General features: G+C 41.2%; 2 protein-coding genes across 3 annotated transcripts in view; one reads left to right on the forward strand and one right to left on the reverse strand.

Annotated features, from left to right (window-relative positions):
* Positions 1–9,258, forward strand: BLZF1 (basic leucine zipper nuclear factor 1). The gene is made up of 7 exons (XM_026841300.1): positions 1–41; positions 1,711–1,767; positions 2,871–3,310; positions 3,957–4,156; positions 6,382–6,510; positions 7,134–7,353; positions 8,162–9,258. The coding sequence occupies exons 2-7, from the start codon at positions 1,749–1,751 to the stop codon at positions 8,345–8,347; spliced, it is 1,194 nt and encodes a 397-aa protein (XP_026697101.1). The 5' UTR covers positions 1–41; positions 1,711–1,748; the 3' UTR covers positions 8,348–9,258.
* Positions 9,259–9,658: 400 nt separating this feature from the next.
* The window catches only part of CCDC181 (coiled-coil domain containing 181), a 13,031-nt gene continuing 3,730 nt past the window's right edge, over positions 9,659–18,959 (reverse strand). The window contains exons 1-6 of one of the 2 annotated variants that reach the window (XM_026841288.1): positions 18,499–18,907; positions 16,183–16,343; positions 14,677–15,654; positions 12,370–12,516; positions 11,566–11,720; positions 9,659–10,950 (exon numbers count right to left, since the gene is read on the reverse strand). In XM_026841288.1, the coding sequence (XP_026697089.1) occupies positions 10,788–10,950; positions 11,566–11,720; positions 12,370–12,516; positions 14,677–15,654; positions 16,183–16,320 (1,581 nt within the window). In that variant the 5' untranslated portion in view covers positions 16,321–16,343; positions 18,499–18,907 and the 3' untranslated portion in view covers positions 9,659–10,787. Of the gene's footprint in view, positions 10,951–11,565; positions 11,721–12,369; positions 12,517–14,676; positions 15,655–16,182; positions 16,344–18,498; positions 18,908–18,959 lie in introns of those variants that run through there. The other variant, XM_026841281.1, reaches the window with a different exon arrangement.

Genomic DNA, 18,959 nt, shown 5'->3' on the forward strand with positions numbered 1-18,959 from the left:
GCGGGGGTGGTTCGGTCGGCGTTGGCCGGTAACGCCGCGGGGTGAGTGGGAAACCGCTTTTCCAGAGGGGTGGGCAACGTCCAGCCGCCCGCTGGCCGGTCAGCTGGTCGCCGAAATGCACGGCGGGAGGGGGGGATGGGGGGTGCTGGGCGGCCGAGGCAGGGTCGGTGGAAGTTTTCTGAGGCCCTCGCGAGTCGTGATTCAGCTGTGTTGCAGCAGGATTTCCTGGTGTTGTGTGTCATGCGGGAGAGGGGGATTGCAAGGCACGACGTTAGTCTAGAAGCGCGGTGGCTAACGATTCAACCAGGGAGGGAGTTTTGCCTACAATTATGTAATAAAAGGGGGGGCTTAGGGAGTAGGGAGTGCAGAGGCTTACACTGAGAGTCTGAAGGCAACAGATCAGTAAGAACAGTATTACAACAGGAAGTGAAGGACCAGGATCATCAGCTGGTGGTCTTAGATGAAGCAGATAAGACCAAATGCTCGTAATCATTTTTTTATTGTGCATTCTTATCCCCATCTGAGCAGCTACATTTTCATCTTCCATGTTCTCCTCGGATGAGTAAAGATCCTCAATCAAAAGTGAATGAACAGTAGTGGTGATTAGCACATTGTGGTCATAAATGAGCAAAGCTGTAACTCCAGCTGTAGAAGCAACAGGTAGCAAGATGTTCTCGTATCTGTAGTTTGAGAAAACTCGAGGGAAAGTGATTTCTTTTGTCTTCTAGTCATTGCAAAAGATAAACCTACCTCTGACAAAACAAATCATTAATGTAGAAAGCTGGCAGTTGTGTTTTGCTGCTACCATGATCTTTTCAGGGCAGAGAGCTGTAGTAGTAGAAATCAAAAATGTTGCAGTTAAGCCTCTTCAGTTAGTGGTATAATGAAAGGAAATGAGAGCTTTGGGATGTCTCCCTTGAATAACAGGGAGAACTAAAGCAAAAAAAAACCTAAACCTGACAGGATATAGCAATCTCAAACTAATGGAGTTAGTGGCAAACCCTGGAAAGAGGAGGGGAGTGGCCTGGGGGATTGGGAGTGAATGAACCTACAGATACAGGCGGCAATGGTCAAGAGTTTGTGGATAAGGGAGCAAGCAGCCAGGATGACAGTTTGGGCCAAACTGGGGGGAGAGTTCCACTGTTGGCTTAAACTAAGCCTGTGCAGCCAGGGCACTGACTCCTGCTTTGGCTGGGAATTGGGTCTGTTTTTTTTGGGTGGTTTGGTTTTTGGGTTTTTTTAAGTAAAAAAATTGCTGTCATTTCCTCCTGACCTCTTGATTTGCTTTAAGCACAGTGTGGGATTTACTTGTGGTTCTGTGATGATCTTAGGTTATCTCTGCATGGTCATGCAGTTGTACTCTGGGAGTGTTAGAGTTCTAAAGGGTAAGATGAAGGCTCACTGGAAAAGAGGAGGGAGACCAGAAAGAGAAATGTGAGGAAAGGCAACTGGAACTGGATATGGAGCAAGAGATGGGTGTTGAAGTCTAGCTCTTAGTGAAAAAAGAAACACGTGCCAGAAATCTCATATGCCTTCTCTTTTTAACTCTCTGGGTCCTGATGTGGTTTTTATCATTTGGGGTTTTTTCACTGTGCCACTGAACTGGAGTTTATAAATTGTACTAGACAATAGGGTAATCCAAGATTAACTGTCACTGTTACCTTGCTAAAGACTTTTCTCCCCCCCCCACCCTCCTCTTTTCCTCCTCAGACTTACGTAGTTAGGAAGAGTTGACTGCTAAAGAGAAAATGTCCTCTCTAGAAAAAGGTAGGTGGTTCACATGGTATCTAAGCTGACTGGATTGAAAGTACTTTAATTTGAATTCTAAAGACCAGAGTTACACTGTATGCCAGGCTCCCTTCATTTAAACTTACTCCTTTTATGTAGCTATTAGAAAGTAGTTATGGCACTTCATTATTGCAGTGAAAACCAGAGCTGCCTGGATGGAAGTTAATTGTGGTTTTCTAATCCAGCTTCGTATGGAAAAACAAGTTTGTCACTGGTACTGTCATCTGTCTGTGCACTTGTCAGTCAGTCCTCTGGTAATTAGAACCTGTTGGTACTGATTCAGCCAACTTGAAAGCAGGGCAATATCATGGTGCTGCTGCAGCGTTTTTTAAATTAATTACCTGGAGAACACAGCTCAAGTTAGCTGCCTGCAGTGTGAGGAAAAAGCAGCATGTGTTCTTGCCTTCACCCCTTGCCAGGAACCTTTAATAATATTTCATCCAGCTGAAAACTTAGTGAACATAAATAAAATTAATTTCAGTAAATATTATGCATATTGGGCAATTCAGAGTAGAATGCAGCATTACTGGTAATACTGGGGTCTGTTGATTATAAATGAAGCAGAACTGGCTTGTTGGCTTTTCTTGAACCATCACATGGACAACTAAAACACATGGTACATAGTACTTAAAAGTCTGCTACACTCCTTAAGATGTTAGGAGCTATGTAGCTTGTAGCTGCTTTTCATTTAACTCTTGCGTGTAGGATGAGACGGCTCTGATTCTGTCAGCTCCCAAAACCTGGTTTTGCTTTCAGCCTATGAGCTTATTGTCAAGAATTTTCTCTGTACTAGCTCTCTTTCATGTCTGCATTTAATCTGGTATGGCAGCAGGAAGTTAAGATTAATGCAATTCATACCAGTGTTTGTGCCTTGTACTATTAGTATTAATGAGCAATGGGCACTTGAGTAAGGACTTCCCTAACTTGTGCTTTATAATTGCTCCTGCAAAGGACTATTTTACACATGCACTGTGCAACTAAAATCTGTAACTCTGAAGTACAAAAATTAAGTGAAGAGTTACAGTGAGACCATAACAAAGTGAAAGGTGGTAAACTTTCCCTCCTCTGTTTCTAAATTTTAGTTGATGATGCCTTATCACCCATCCGAGGACCTGGAGATGGCATGGAAACAGAGCAACCAGCTGAATCGGTGGAAGTAATCACTGGAGCCAACACTACAAACCATCACATCCACCACAGCCCACATAAAAAAGCAGCTTCTTCCCTGAGTCCCGGAGTTCTGCAGCTGGGGAAAGTACCTGCTGATAAATCAGTGGAGATTGAAGCTATTCGTATATTAGTCCCAAAAGCAGCTATCACCCATGTTGTTCCAACTAGAAATGCTAAGGTAGCTAAATCAGCAGGACATAAAGGAGACACCTTCCATCAGTCAGATGGAGCCACAGATCCCAAGAAAGAACAGATAGAGCTGAAAAATGCAATTGAAAAGCTAAAGAATTCAGAAAAGCGGTTGTTGCAGGATAAAGAAGGTCTCTCTAATCAGCTACGTATCCAGACAGAGGTAAGACATGAAAGGTATTTTCACTCACACAGTTGAGCAGTTTCTGAATATATAATCAGTTTCTGAATGTGACCAAAGAGAACTGCTCTAGCCTTGAAACAAATGGTTTGCCTTTTGAACTTATCAACTAAGATACAGAGTGGAAGGACATTAAGTAATCCAGAGCTGCTTCTCTGACAACAGATGAAAGAATCAAAGGCTTGAAGCTGAGAGAAACACACTAGAGTGTGGCAAAGAAATGAATCTTTCATGAGGAAAGATTCTGCTCCTCAACTCAACTGCAAAGTGAAGAATGTTGTGCTGTAGAAGGGGTGACTATAATTATGTGGATGTCTTGTCTAATCCTTTACCTTGCTGATTCTGGACTTGAATACTACTGAGACTTGCTTTGTTTCTTGTAGCAGGCTTTCATTCTTCCTCTATGGCCTCTTAGAATTTAAACAAGGATTTGTTGAATGTTCATTAGTCTCAAATGTTCATGCTCACTAAAGTGGATTGTGAGGCTTAATATACTCTGCACTGGATGTGTCCCATTCTGGAAAGGCAGTTTATTGTTAGCAGTTTGCAATAACTTGCATTGCATTCTGGAAGCAGGAGGTGTTTCATTCCGTATTGATAATTACAAGACACTCTGATTTAATTCTAGGTGAATCGGGAGCTGAAGAAATTACTTGTTGCTTCTGTTGGGGATGATCTGCAGTATCACTTTGAACGGATGGCTCGTGAGAAAAATCAGCTAATCCTAGAAAATGAAGTCCTGGGCCGCAATATGTCTCAGCTGTCCGAGCAATTGGAGCGCATGTCTATACAGTGTGATGTGTGGCGGAGCAAATTCCTAGCAAGCAGGTACTGCCTCTTACAGAGCTGTTGTGACAGTGTTTTCCTTCAGGCTTTATTACGTACACCCATTGCAGTGCCTGGCAATGTGCTTAAATACACAGAGGGCAGCCGCAACAGCTCTGCTGACACCTACTATGAAATTTGAGTGTACAGAAAAGGTACAAGGAAAGTAAGCTCCTTGTAAATCTGAACATGAGCCAGCAGTGTGCCCAGGTGGACAAGAAAGCCAACGGCATCCTGACTTGTGTCAGCAATAGTGTGACCAGCAGAAGCAGGGAGGTGACAGTCCCCCTGTGCTCTGCACTGGGGAGGCCACACCTGGAGTGTTGTGTCCAGTTTTGGGCACCTCAATATGAGAGAGATCTCGAGGGGCTGGAGCGAGGGCAGAGGAGGGCAACGAGGCTGGGGAAGGGCCTGGGGAATAAATCCTGTGAGGAGCCATTGAAGGAGCTGGGGCTGTTCAGTGTGAGGAGGAGAAGGCTGAGGGGAGACCTCATCACTCTCTACAGCTCCCTGAAAGGACATTGCAGAGAGGCTGGTGCTGGTCTCTTCTCACAGGGGATTAGTGACAGATCAAGAGGGGATGGCTTTAAACTGCAACAGGGAAGGGTCAGACTGGACATGAGGAGAAAATGTTTCCCAGAAAGAGTGGTCAGAGAGTGGAATAGGCTGCCCAGGGAGGGGGTGGAGACCCCATCCCCAGGTGTGTTTAAGGGTTGTTTGGATGAGCTGTGGGGGGATGTGGGGTAGGGGAGAACTTTGTAGAGTCAGGCTGAGGGTTGGACTTGATGATCCCAAGGGGCTTTTCCAACCTGAATGATTCTGTGAAGAGCTCTGCTTTTCAAAGGTAATACAGTGGGTCCTAAACCTCCTAAAAACTGCAGTTCCTGTCAACATAGCAAGAGAAGTTCTTAATACTGACAGACTGTGTGCAGTTTAGGGTTTAAAAATGTCTTCCAGGACAGCTGTCTTGACTTGTTTTAAATGTTATAAGCTTGATTTTCATCCCTGCCCCCCAGTATGATACAATCATCAGTTTGTGAAGAAGCTGGTCTGCTTATGAACTCTGCTCTAGTGATTCAGGGATCTACTAGGCAGAGCAGCTCAGTCCGGAAGAGCGAGCAGGGGCACCTCTTCATTAAGCACTCATTAAACACCGAGAACCCCACGGTTATTTCTGTAACCATAAAAGCTGATCTGAATGTCAAAAACTCATTTGACAATGGGTTACACTTTTAACTCACTAAGTGTAATTGTCTTACCAGATCTGTAAGTAGTGCGCTAGGATTTTTAATCTTCTACTGTACTTGGATATAACTGACTAAATTTTAATTATGATGCTTAATGCATATTACAAAAGACCTTACCACTTGAAGGAAGTGGTATTAGAAGGCAGTCTCCTCCCTTTAATTTGCTGGTTTTAAGAAGTTTCATAATACTGAGTGAATGGTAAGTACTTGTGATAGTCCTATCTAGGCAAGAGTTACTATCCTAACTTAACTTGTTTCTTTCGCATTAATAAGAGTTCTGAGATCAGGCCTCTGAGCCCCTGGTGATGTGCTTAGAGTAACACCCCATGTAATGTTCTGCTTCCTTGGGAGCTCAAATTTCAAAACAGTTGTTTAAATGTCATTCTGTTTTTTGCATTTGCAGTATGTGAAATACCTGTTTTGAGGGGTCAGTGCCAAGCCTCATGTGACAAATGTGACAACTGTTGTCTCGTTTGTAGCTCTTAAATGCTTGTATCTAGCCTGTGTAATGTCTAGTTACTGCCCCGAGAAAGGCAAAGCAGTGAGTGAATGCAGTCTGCAGCCATAGCTGTCATCTGTAGAGATGACTATGAAAAGATGGGATTACAGCATACTTGAGAACCATGTTAGTAAAGCAAAATGTACTTAGCTTTTTATCTCTTGGGATCCTTCTCCACCACATTGGCTCACCCAAGGTATTTTGAAATGTCTGATAGTTGATTTGTATTAAGTGTCATGATTGTTTGAACTCAAGTCGAAAGTTGAAGCAAGTCAAAACATAATCTTGCACTTCTGTTGACTGTAGTTGAAGGGAAATTACTCCTAATATGTGTCCTTTGTAATTAGGTTGATACAGGCTCTGTCTGGGGGAGGGGAGTGAGAACAGCAGCTTAATCCTTGGAGCTGACAAATTACAGTCTGTAGTCAAATAAAAGTGACTTTCAAACTACTCACGCTGCTGATTGGAAACTTCTTTTGCAGGGTTATGGCTGATGAGCTAACCAACACCAGAGCAATTCTTCAGCGTCAAACCAGGGATGCACAAAGTGCAATCCAGGACTTGCTGAATGAACGCGATCAGTTCCGTCAAGAGATGATTGATACACAGAAGTATGGGGTTTTTTTTTCTTTTTCCTAATCCAGACTACCTCTGTGCAAACTTGATTTCTGTCAGTTTATTCTAGGCTGGAGAAGAGTCAAATAACTTCCTCCTGGTCCAGTGATACTCAATAAAAATCAGTTATGCTGATGGATAGTACAGTCACTTTTCAGTCTCAAAGCTGAAAGAGCCAAAATAGCATTAATTCTTTCTTCATACCCTGGAGGTGTGAAGTCTTAGGGGTAACATAATATAGCACTGACATCCCTCATATCCTCAGGCTTTCTCTATTTAATCACTTACTGTCTTGACTTCAAGTCTCCTCTGTCTCCTTCCAAAACGTACAGATTATTCTACCTGTGTTGATTTTTTTTTTTTTTTTTTTTTTTTTAGTGCTTATCCTGCCAGGTGTCAGATAAGTTTTACCAGTATTAAAATACTGTATTGGTGAGGCCTTGCCTTGGAAAACAGCCTGTTTGCCTCCTTGTCTTTAAACATTTTTTTTTTTCTTTTTTTTGGTTTACATTTAACTTGTGCAGTAAGTCTTGGGAGGGGACAATGCCTCTGAAGTATGCTGTGTGCTGGTAGCATAGAGTACAAAACCACTAATAGTGCCGCTTTCCTTTCTGCACAGGCTGCTGGAGGAGCTGATGGTTTCTCTTCAGTGGGGGCGACAACAGACATACTATCCTAGTGCCCAACCTTACACTACAACAGAGCTAGCAGCTGTGAATTGTAAGCTAGCCAAAGCTGTAAGCTCACATCTTCTTGGAAATGTTAGCACTAATAGTCCAAAGAAGAGTCCAACAGCTGTGGAATTTTGCAATACACCTGCTGAGAAAATGGCTGAAATGGTAAGAACTCTTCATACATCTCAATCTGTCAGCATGGAGTCTTCTTTCTGGAGAGAAACACCTGTTAACTGCTTTATATCTTGACTTTTTTAAAAAGTATATGCAGGAGAAATATGCTGAATAGAGCTGTCTGTTTCCCTCATTAAAAAAAAAATAAAAATAATCACCCCACCCCCAAAACAAAAAACCTCAAACAGAAGGAACCCCACACAAAACAAAAAAAAACCCAAACCAACCAAACAAAAAACCCTGGAAGAATAAGCAGAACATAAATAATACAATGATACACAGTTTCCTTCTCTGTTCTTAGCACCACAAGTAACTGGGTCAAAATTTGTTTAGTTACTGTGTCAGGAGGAAGCCAATTGAAAATAGGTAGTTGAGTTTAAAAACTGAGTGGGAGAAGAAAGAAATTCAGGTAGGAATAAGTCATAACACTTCAGCATTAGTTTCTGTTGCCCTAAAAACGAGTTCTGTTTAAAGTGGGTGGAAACAGAGAGAAGCTATATGATTATCTTTCAAAATAAGGTTCCACTGCAGGAAGTTTGATGTCTAGGTAGCAAATGAGACTAACAGTTTAGTCTGGAAGCAACTGAGCAGTAGTTGAGCAGAAGGAGGCTTGCAGTGATCTGTGGTGTTCTTGCCTGGTTTATCCTGAGGGTCTGGATAGGTGGATATTTGGTTTTCAACTTGGGGAAAAAAAAAAAAAAAATAGCTTTTGAGCAGAAATCCTTCCTAGCTATTACAGACGGATAAAACCTATTAAACTTAACAGATGAATTTTCAGTCTCCATTTTTCCATCCTTAGGTGCTGCGTGTACTGGATCCAGCTGCATGTACAGAAACATCAACAGAAGTTTCTTTTTCGGAGACTTCCCCATCCTCCTTCCTTTCCACAAAGAAGAATATTGGAAGGTTTCACCCATATACAAGATACGAAGATGTAACTTTCAACTGTTGCAATCACTGTCAAGGAGAGCTGATAGCCCTTTAAAACACAGCACATGCACTCTTGCTGAAGAATTACACTACTTGCTGTTCAGCAGGCTTCCCTTTTTCCTATTTCTGTCCATAATGGGTAGGTTTAACATTGGAAATGATGCAGTTTCTGCTTCTCTACACCTTGAAGTTGGGGACTGACAGGATTTCTTTCGCCTCTGGCACACTTCTACTTTTCAGTCTGGAAAGCTACTTATTTTCTTCTACAAAGGCAAGACCAAAAATATTATGCTGGTCCAGTTTGTAAAGCATAGAGATGCCCTTGAGTATTTAAGGTTTACAGTCTTACTAGGAAATCACAAAGAATTTTTCTTTAGAGGGGGACAAAAGCATACTATACCAAGGTAAATGAAGTACTGACAGGTTATCATTAAAAAAAAAGCAATTAAAAATGGTCAGCTCTGTGCTTTTTTTTTTTTGAAGTCTTAGCTAAAGTGACAAACTGTCCCCAAGTCTGTGTTCAGCCTTTTAAATTTTGTAATAAAAAGGACCATGTGCAATGATTCTTCATAGCTGTAAGTTCTGAAAGTAAGAGCCTGTGCAGTGTTGCAGCCCTTCTGGCAAGGAGAAAGAGCTTGAATGAACTCTAGCTTTAAATAGTAACTGGTTTCATATGAATTCTGGAAAACTGTGTGGGGTGAGATTGTTTCCGTGAAGCTGTAACGGCTTTACCATCTATTTCAGCTTCTGGAGGGAAGCTGTTGCAGAGCTAAGCCTCAGCAAAGACAGACTGACAGACCTTTAGTACAGAGTGTCAAAACCTGACCTAGCATTAGAACTCAGTCCTTGCCCAAGGTCTTCCTGGGTGCTACAGGAAGCTGAAGATAAGCACTAAATTTGCACAGCTACTGGTTAAAAAATATATATTTTTTTACTTATATGGTTTTATCGTCTTGATGGAGGTTCCAAGAGAACTTCCAGCAGATAATCTGCTAAACCCAAAGCAGCCTACTTAAGTTGCAAATGTAAAGAGAAAAGGTAGGAGGATGCAAACAATGCCGTTTAATTTCTTAGTCTCACTCCTAAATTTATCATCTGTAGCTGTCTAGTTTGGGGAAAGGGTTTTTGAAATGGTTGCTTTTACCCAGTTTTGCTTTTCAATCTCGTCCTTGCTGTTGCTGGCCATGCTTTGGTTTGCATGATGGAAGCTGCAATAAACTTCCTTTGCTTGCTTTGAAACTGCAGTTTTGGATTTAATATAGCTGTATTTCTGACCTTGTTTTCTCTGCAGCATAAAAGCCCTTTGCTCTGCTGGTCTGAGGTAATGAACCAAGAAGCTTTTGCAGCTTACTACAGTTAGGGAGGTAGCGTGGACCTTTGCAAACTCTCCCCCTGCACTTCCTCACTAGACACAAGAAACATTTCTTGGTGTCCAGGGGAGGGTAGAGGAAGTAGGAAGGCACCTTTTGCTTGTGTTTCTCATTAACATGTGAAATTTTCATTTCACTTCCACAACCTTTATCTATGGTGACAAAAGCTGCAATGTGGCAACCTCTGGTCAAACCCCAGTTTCTCTGAATATGCCTGTAACTATCCAAAAGGGGGAGAAATACTAATGGCACATTTGCTTTGCATCTGCTATGCTCTGTCTGTTACAGTACTTCCAGAAAACCTTTTCACTGGGGAAAAATGTAAGAACAATGGCAGATCGTGGAATCTGGTGGACACACAGCTGGACAGAATGTTCCTCATCTTCCACTTCATGATTTCATAAGTGACCTCAGCATGTTCTCTGACAAGAGTTCCCAATCTAGCTGGGTAGGATGATGTAGTTTATTATCATTAATTTAGCAAACACAGACATGTATACGAGGAATCCAGCTTCCTCAATACTAGTAAAGGTTATAATTCACACCATCTTTTAATTTCATGGAATAGAAGACTACTGACTATGACTCGCAGAAGTAAGTTTCAAAACCTTGCACATTCACACACATGTTAACCTTCAGTGATTAAAATTAGTCCTCCAGCCTAGCCAGAACTAACAGCTGGTCAACAGATCACTAGGAAGTGGTAAAAGAAATAGGATTTTCCAACAACATAACACGCTGTACAGTCTTCATCACAAGCAGCAGCAAACAGCAATATTAATCCATCAAAAATTCAACACTTTTCATAATAGCCTGCATCCAGGAATTCAGGGTGGAGCTGAGTATAAAGTGCCCTTTAAAGACAGGAATGTGTATTTGCCACACTCATACAGATCTCACGCTCGTTTAGATTTGGTCGAACCAAAAAGATCCCTGAGTTAGACATAAAAGCAGGCTTTTCAACAAAATTACAAATAAATATTAAAATCACAATCAGGTAATTGTTAAACTTGCTTGAAAGCTTTAAAAAACACCACGAAAAGTCTGTGGCTGTAAAGAGCAACAGCTCAAGCCATAAAAATTAAAGAGAGTTGCCACCAAGAACTCTGTGGTTACATCAAACTTTCAGCTATAATGGTCTGTGAAGCGAAAGGATTTTGTCTCCGAACTAATGCAGTGGATGTTCTGCATCTGTTTTGCTCTTCTGGCTTCTAATCTAAACTGCCTTGCTCTCTCTTTAGCAGCTAGTTCTTCTGCTCGCTTTTCTTCTCTCTTTCTTTTTAGCCATCTGTGGAGAGAGAAAGAGGACTAGAAGTAGTGCCTGTTGCAACTGAAAGTTTTACATCATGCATTCAAAGGAGACTTGCCCCCATTTGAGTCACCTTGTCCTGCAGGATAATGTCAAGTGTGATGGCTGAGCCAGTCTAAAATTTTGCCTGTCACTCCTAAACATAAGGAGTGCTGCTTTTCCGTCCCCGTTCTGTGGCTGCTGCACCCACCTTTACCTCCCCCCTTTCGTTGAGCTGATACAATTCACCAAAAAAAAAAAAAAAAATCATTTTACTGGATTATACCTTTCTGCTTGTTTAATGAGCTGAATCAACCCAAGCCTGCTCCAGAATGGGCAAAAAGGGATAGGAGAGAAGGATCTCCCTTTTTGAGCAGAAGTAATTCACTATTTCAGCTGAGGTTCTGACAAGTAATTTCACAACAGTGAACAAACAGCATCGAGGAATTGATGAATTTTTGCTAGGGTGTAAGTTTATGAGGGCATATTCATGCAAAAAAACCTCCAAAACAGTAAAGGCTTCAGCAGTGAAGATGTACCATATAATACCTACAGTCTTAAACTGGCAGACTACAAAATTTTCAAATTTTGTTCCCTAGGAATGACCCTACTCACTCTTTAAAGGCTCTGTTGCATTCCTCTGTTCTTGGAAAAAAGGCAATTCCTTCAGCTTGGCGTCTCAAAATTTCTATCTGTTTTTCTTTCATGTGTTCTTGGTGCTTTTTTTTAAGCCATAACTTGAAGGCTTCTTCTGGATTCCTGTTCCTCTCCTATTTAAAAATAATTAAAAAAAGAATATATATACACACAAGGCTTAACATTGAATGACCTTTATATTAATCATGTTATAATTATTTTTGGAACTGTGCTGGCATCTCCCATCCACAAAACATACCTCATAAGTAAACTACATCATATGCTAATCTGGCGTGGAATATATACATGGGAGAGCATTCAAAGTGGTATGTTCTAAAAAATACTGAATTTAGCTTTCCAAGCCCATTGCTGCAAGAACTTTAGAACAGAGCCTCTGCATCTTCAGGTTTTGGTCAGGTCACGTGCAGTAACTGCTTGCCAACAAGTTCTGATGGTAAGGGATACACTTCAAGGGGTTTTTCTGGCTGCTTGTTCACTGCAGGGTTCAATCAAGTTGTTCTCATAAAAAGGGGCATCACTGCATCTCCTGTGACCTTACATCTATTAAGTTCATACATGCAGCTTCTATGGCACAAGCCACCCTGCCAAGCAGAACCATCTTAAATACGCAAGTCAACCTAGCTCCTCGCCGAAAACAATGCAACAAAACCATTTCCTATCACCATAAATTTTCGTATGCTTAGCTAAGAACAGAGGCTTAAAATGTGGTTTTCCTATTTAACAAACACTGTAGATCCCAGTCCTACATTAGCGAGATCTTACTTTGCTGTTTAAGTCTTCCAGCTCCTTTGCACGACGAATTCGCTTTTCTTCTTGCACTTGTTCTTTCTTCTTCTGTAACCAAGCTTTAAAAACCATCTCGTTCTCTCTTCTCTTCTGTTCTTCCTGTTCCCTTTTCCTTTCTTCTTCCTTAAATGGAATGGAGTGAATAAACTTAGCTTTTACGAGAATTATTTTTATCTTCAAAGGCCTTCATAGACAATGTCATTTGAATTATATGAGACACACAAAAATACTGATGAAACAGGAATACTCAATGACTGCATCACAGTTGATACTACTTTTAGGAAGAAATGTGTTTGAGCACTTCTGCAGTTCATGGGTACTTTCAGTCTAACCCTTTTTGTAATTACCTCCAATTTCCATGATGAGAGATCTCAACTCACGTATCTCAACTCTCAGACATTTCAATAGCAACAGGTGAAGACTTTTAAAATCAAGCCTGCCTAGGAGCTCTGACTGGCTTAAAATCAGTTTAAACTGTTGCACTTTTAAAATGAATGCAGCTCCCAAGCTTGACAGACTGCTGAACCCTAAAGGATATTTTAGCTACCTAAGGACTGCAGGCACTACCTTAAAAATAAGGGTTTTTTTTTTCTGGACATGAAGTTGTAATGTATTTACTTCAGGAGTATTAATAGCATAACACTTTTTTCAAGTTTACAAAATTATCTGATTTTTCACAAAATTGAGAAAGGTTTTTCTTAGTTATTAATCACTTTTTAGCTAATGACAAGTATCAACAAAGAAGAGAAAGGTTTTCAAACACTGCTTCAGAAAGCTGATTGAGATATTTTATGAGGTTTTGACTTTCCCTGACACACAAACTACAGTCCCTACTCATTTCAACACTCGGAGAAATCTATTCTTGCAAATAGACGATGTTCCTCCCACCTACACACAACTTGCAGACTATCCTCCAAATTAACAATTTGTCATTTACCGAAATGGAAGAAACCCTGCCCAAATGAAGCAGATGGATTCCAGTAATGTTTCATGCCTGTGGAATCCATCACAGAATGGAAGAACTCCATTCAGGAATGAAGAAGTAAGGTAATACATCCTTACCTTTTCATAAGTCAGCCAACAGAGGAAGAGATTTAGCACACACTGTTAGGAAAATAACCTCCACCACACTACATTTTACTTTAAATACGCAGAGCATGCTGTCGAGCGATCTAGTCTTGTGTGTACAAAGAAAACACATCAGTAACTCTTGACCTTTCCTACCCCTCACTACAGAGCTGTGCCTCAGAAACTTCAAATAAAGCAGGCTAGACCTATTTCTACAGATAGAAAGTGACCTTTTAAGCTACTTAGCCAGCTTACTTAGAACATCATGACACAGAAAAATGGTAGATGCTTCGTGATCCTTTTGTAGAGCAACATACATAGTAAGTTACCTTTCTGTAATTGTATTATCATAATGCAAAGCAAAGAAAAACATCTAAGCTTTTAAAATCTTTGGTAAAGATTTCTGCAGCTCCTGTTACTGCTGTCAGAGGCTGACTCTATTAAATATTATTTTCTTCTGAAAAGTAGCTGAGAAAGAATTAAAAAGTGGGTTTTTTCCCCCAGTCATACGTAAGATACTGATTTGACTTTCTAAATGATAAATATTTTTTTCTTCTAAATTACTGCCCTTTATAAATACAAGAAGAATAAACTCAGTACTGGGAATATTTTCTTTTTTTCACCTGCATGCATCTTACACAAGCAACAAGGCATCCCACTTTTGAAGTCAGCTGTATCTTCCATACACCTCTCCCTGTTCACAGTTCTCAGTCATTCTCCTGTGTAAATCTTACTTTATGACTGAACACTCTCCCAGATGCTTAACTGCCTGTTACACACTTGGTGAGCACCCAAACGTGCACCTGCACTACTGTGGTTAACTTCCTGCACTGCAGTGTAACCTGGGGAGCTGCGATACCGTGTGCTAACGTTCCAGTAAACAGTGGGCCTGTAATGGAAACTGGGTAGAGAGAGAGTCAATAAGCAAAAGCAGTAAGCACAATACAGCAGAAAGCCTATTTATGAAGAACATATTAAATAAATACTTATTTCTCCTGTGAGCATGGCTTGATCCTATGCCATTCTGTGGGGTTTTTTTTCTTTTAAGGAAAAGAGTTTTGAGAGATTCTGTACAATCTCCAGATAATTACTATTATTGTTATTGCTGCTTCTTTTATAATGGAAAAATGGAGTAAATGCCCTGCCCATGTGGTCTCTGTGAAGCAGAGGAGCAGGATGGTCACTGTGATCTACTCATTGTCTCTGTATTTTTACCTCTTTCCTCAGTTTTTCCTTCCTTTGTTCTAACTGCTTCCGCAATTCTTTTTGTCTGGGAGAAAGACAGTAAGTAGAGCTTCTCACAGGCACGTTTGCAGACTGTGCCCTCTGCGGAACCTTCCGTTTCCCCAGAGCTCTTGCAGTATTGACAGCAGAATTCGGACGACGCTTTGGGTTAGACGGAGGCTTAGGGAAATACACATGCTCTTCTCCACCAGGAGAAAAAGAACGTGCTCCTGGTCTTACTGGAGGTACCTCCTTCATTCGAGAGACAGTGCCAAAAGCACCGTAGTGTGAAGATTTTGCAGACATCTGTTGAGTTTCAATATCAGTAAAAGAAACACTTATCGGGGGCAAAAAGCCCTGGCTTTCAATATCACGTAAACTTAAGAGTTCAAACTTCCCATCTTTTTCCACTAGGATTTTACCATCCTTGTTTTCCTCATCCTTGCCAGCACGTGGCAGAAGTGATGTGCTTTCCTGCCCCATTTCATTAGAAATATGCAACTGAGATAGCCTGTTTGAAACATCGTCTCCTCTTGCAAGGTCAGTTTTACAAATTTCAGCATCTTCTAGAGGAGGAACTTCAAGATCCACCAATTTATCCTTAAATTTTAATTTCCGTTCTCTGTTTTGATCCACAGGAGCCTGATTCTCCAGCAGTTTGTTGGCTTCTTCAATCTTTTCCAAGATGTAACGCTTTATTTCTTCATCTTCCTCCTCATCCAGTTCCTGCTGGTTTTCCAGCTTGGATTCCTGGATAGAGCTTTCACTGTCAGTATCAGATACATGGTCCCCCTGTTTAATATCAGACCTGGATTCCAAACTTTCTTCATTGGTGGGTCTCACTTTCACATCTCTATCTGCTTCTGAAAGCTGATCTGGATTTTCTTCCATTTCCTCATGGTCTTCCTCAAAGTTGTCCGCAACTTTAAAAATCTGTGCTTTGATACCCTCTTCATCTTTTTCAGGATTCTAGAAAAAATAAAATAAGCTAGTCTATTCTCTCAACAAAGAACAGTATCAAAGAAAGAGAAAAGAAATAGCAAGAGAGAAGAGCAGTACCAACTACCCCAATTCTAAAACAGGCACAAATAGTGCATCTCATAACTAAAAGATTTTTTGGCACTAACAACTCTCTGGCAGTTTCTCCATGTTCACATCTGCACAAGGTTTAACTAACCATGGCTTGTGCAGTAGTGACCAGTGACAGCATAAAACCACAACCACATGTATTGAACAAACACTTAAAGGGACCCAGAAGCACTTTTGAAACAAACATTATTTTCAGTGAACACTGAATTTTCTGTTTTAAGGTAATTATAACCAAACTAACCAGCTTGCTGAATTGGTTTTTGTTATAATTCCAAATAACCTTCCTTGTCAAAATTCAGTGAATGGACCTACGTGTTTCAAACCATATTGAATTTTGTGCTTGTGATTCCAAATATTACTCAATTTTGTCCTTTAAGTAAGACAACCAGCATTTAATTTAACAAATACCTCTCCTTCACCAAGGTTTTCTTTTTCTTCTTCATTAATTAGCCATTCGAGGTCTTTTTCAAAATCATCCTCATATTCTGCACTTTCTGTTAAATCACCCATATCTGCTGGATCTCCTTGGTCTTCCTTTTCACTCATTTTGGTGATGTGTTAAAGTAATACTACAAAAAGGAGAGGGAAAGAAATTGTTTTAAAATTCTGGTGACACACAAGTACAGCACATTGATCTCTCTTATGGCACACACATCCAACTTGTTAGCAGCATCAATACAACCATGTTAGACAGGGCTACAGCACCTCAGGACTAAGGATCACCAATGGTTTCTAAACATGAATGGACTTGGCTTTCCAGCTCTGACTATGAGGGGAAGATATGAGTCAAAGCAAACCAAGGTGATTTACTCGATGTTTTGCAGCAAGTCTCTGACAGAGCTAAAACTGTTCGCCTCCTGCTTGGGGAAAGAGACCACTATTTTATGTTTGTGAGAAGTCCTGTGAGCTTTCATTCCTCCCAGGTGTGTATTAGATTGTTGGTTTGTATCTGCCCACCCCATTTTCCTTTAAAGAAATCTTGTTTCAAGTTACGTTGCAAAAACGCAGGATGCACAAGTCCTAGAAGAACCCTACCACGGCTTACAGTAGATTAAATTGCCAAAAAGCTTCTCATAATGACATACTAAAATGAGAAGACCTTCATTGATTGGACTCTTGACAGCAACCTTCTGCTGCAGTGCCCTAACATTTACAAAGCTCTCGCTTTCAAACAATATCGCCTCCACTGCTATTAGGGGTAGAGAAAGCTACACAGACACCAGTTGAGACTGCTGGAGAAAGGATTCTGTCCCCATTTGAACTTCTGAGGAGGACAACAATGGGAAATACTCAACAGCCAATTAATCAGGCTGCATATAGTCATATGCGTGACAAAACTGAAGATAAGTCACCCTAAGGATTGAATCTTTTTAACAGTCTTTGGACTGCCTGCCCACCAGTGCTTGGGGCTCCAGGCTGACTGCCTGCCACCCCTCACCCCAGCTCTCTCCACAGGAGACGTCTGTTTCCACCTAAAGACACAAACGGGTTAAAGACACGTGGAGACACATCAGCCTAGAGAGCTGATTCTGCTCTTTTTACAGCTTTAGCCACTCATCATTGCCTCCCTAATCCATCTATTACTGTTTACAAAATGAACAGAAAAGATGGAAATACTGATTATTCAAAGGTTCCTAATCTCTTTGTACCCTCTGCTGGAAGCTGCCACTTCAAAGCATCTCTCTAGTAGGACAAATCTGTGTCACTTACAACACACTAAAAGATCATGATATGAGCATTAGCATATGGCAACACAATAAGGGATGTAAGAGTTACCTCTGACCCCAGAGGGCCCCAGAACAGCAAGGCAGCTCTTGCTGTGTGACCATCCTGCCCTTCCAGACAATAAAGGCTGCACTTGGACTTCCCAATCTAAGCATTTTGCAGTGCATTGTGTAAAACCTTTCCATCCAGAAGATGTTGCTTAAATTCCTTCAAGCTTTTGCTTTAAGTTCTGACGAGTATCTCTGTGTTGTCAGTTATTTATTCTCAGGAACACCAGCTCCACTTCTTAAAACTCTGCATTTCATGCTTGACAAAAGTGCTGGGTTTTTAGGCCTCAAAATTTAGTCAAGATTTATTTAAGAGTTAAGAAATAAAGAGAAATAATAATGAAGAAGGTAATAAAGCCGGTCACTTTTGTTGCAAGCTTGTTTGTAAGAAACTTTGTCAAAGCTCTTCGCTTGATTCATATTTTGTTCAAGAAAATCTGGCATTTTCTTTTTCTCCTAATTCACTTTTTAGCCACCAATTGCCACAAGAATCACTCATTCGAGCTAGATTTCTTTGGGTTTAAATTTTCAAAGCTCGTTCAGAGCCTTATCTTGGCTTTTCACACCATGTCTATCATGTTTTTCCTGCACTTCTGATACCACATGTAGTCATTTTTGCTGGGAAATGCCCCTTCCTTCATAAATATCCTTGGTTTGGGTGGTGATATGTACCCAGGTTGTTAATGGAGATTACTTTGCTTTAGTACATATTCAGCACAAGAGAACGATTTCTCTTTAACTTCAGCATTATGGTAAGTGGATGCAAAAAAATACAAAGCCAAATTGTGCCTTTAACAAAACACATTCATATCAGTCCGTGACACACAACACAATTACTGAAAGCTTCAATTTATTTAGGATACGTATAATAAAGGGGAGCAGCATAAAAAACAGCCTCTTCTGTTGTAACCTGAAGTAGTCATGGCTGGAGAGGTGATTTCAGTTTAACGACCTTCTTTCAGAAAATACTGAATTAGCTCCTATTCTATTCGGGGTCTTATGAAGTAGAGATTTAAGTGCTTCAGCTTTAACCGGGACCAGAATTCTTTAGAAAACCTCAAGTCTTCATTTTCACCTGCTTCTATTCTAACGGGGCGTGGATGCGGTGACTGAATTGTTCCGCAAAGCTTAGTAACGCCTCTACGTGGATATATTCAGGCACAGGCACAACAAAGAGAGGGATCCAGCGATGGATTTTGGTTATTTTGTCCTTTTGTACCTAAACACACATCTCTAGGGGTTCATACACCCGAGGGCCCCACAGTTACGGTGGGGCAGGCGCAGCCCCGGAGGCGGGAACCGGCAGCCCCCGGCTCCGCATGTCAAAGCAGACAGCTCCTGCCGCCGGAGCACGGCAGACGGCACCCCGGGGGCCCCTCCCGTCGGGTGCAGCGCTCCGCGCCCCGACCGCCG

The sequence above is a fragment of the Athene cunicularia genome, assembly GCF_003259725.1.
Source record: "Athene cunicularia isolate RWA chromosome 1 unlocalized genomic scaffold, athCun1 chr1_part1, whole genome shotgun sequence".
Taxonomy (NCBI): domain Eukaryota; kingdom Metazoa; phylum Chordata; class Aves; order Strigiformes; family Strigidae; genus Athene; species Athene cunicularia.

Bases quoted from the DNA above. Each gene is read 5' to 3' on its own strand.
- BLZF1 (XM_026841300.1), top strand. The intron at 3,311-3,956 runs GTAAGACATGAA...ATTTAATTCTAG, and splicing joins AGCTACGTATCCAGACAGAG to GTGAATCGGGAGCTGAAGAA. The intron at 6,511-7,133 runs GTATGGGGTTTT...CTTTCTGCACAG, and splicing joins GAGATGATTGATACACAGAA to GCTGCTGGAGGAGCTGATGG.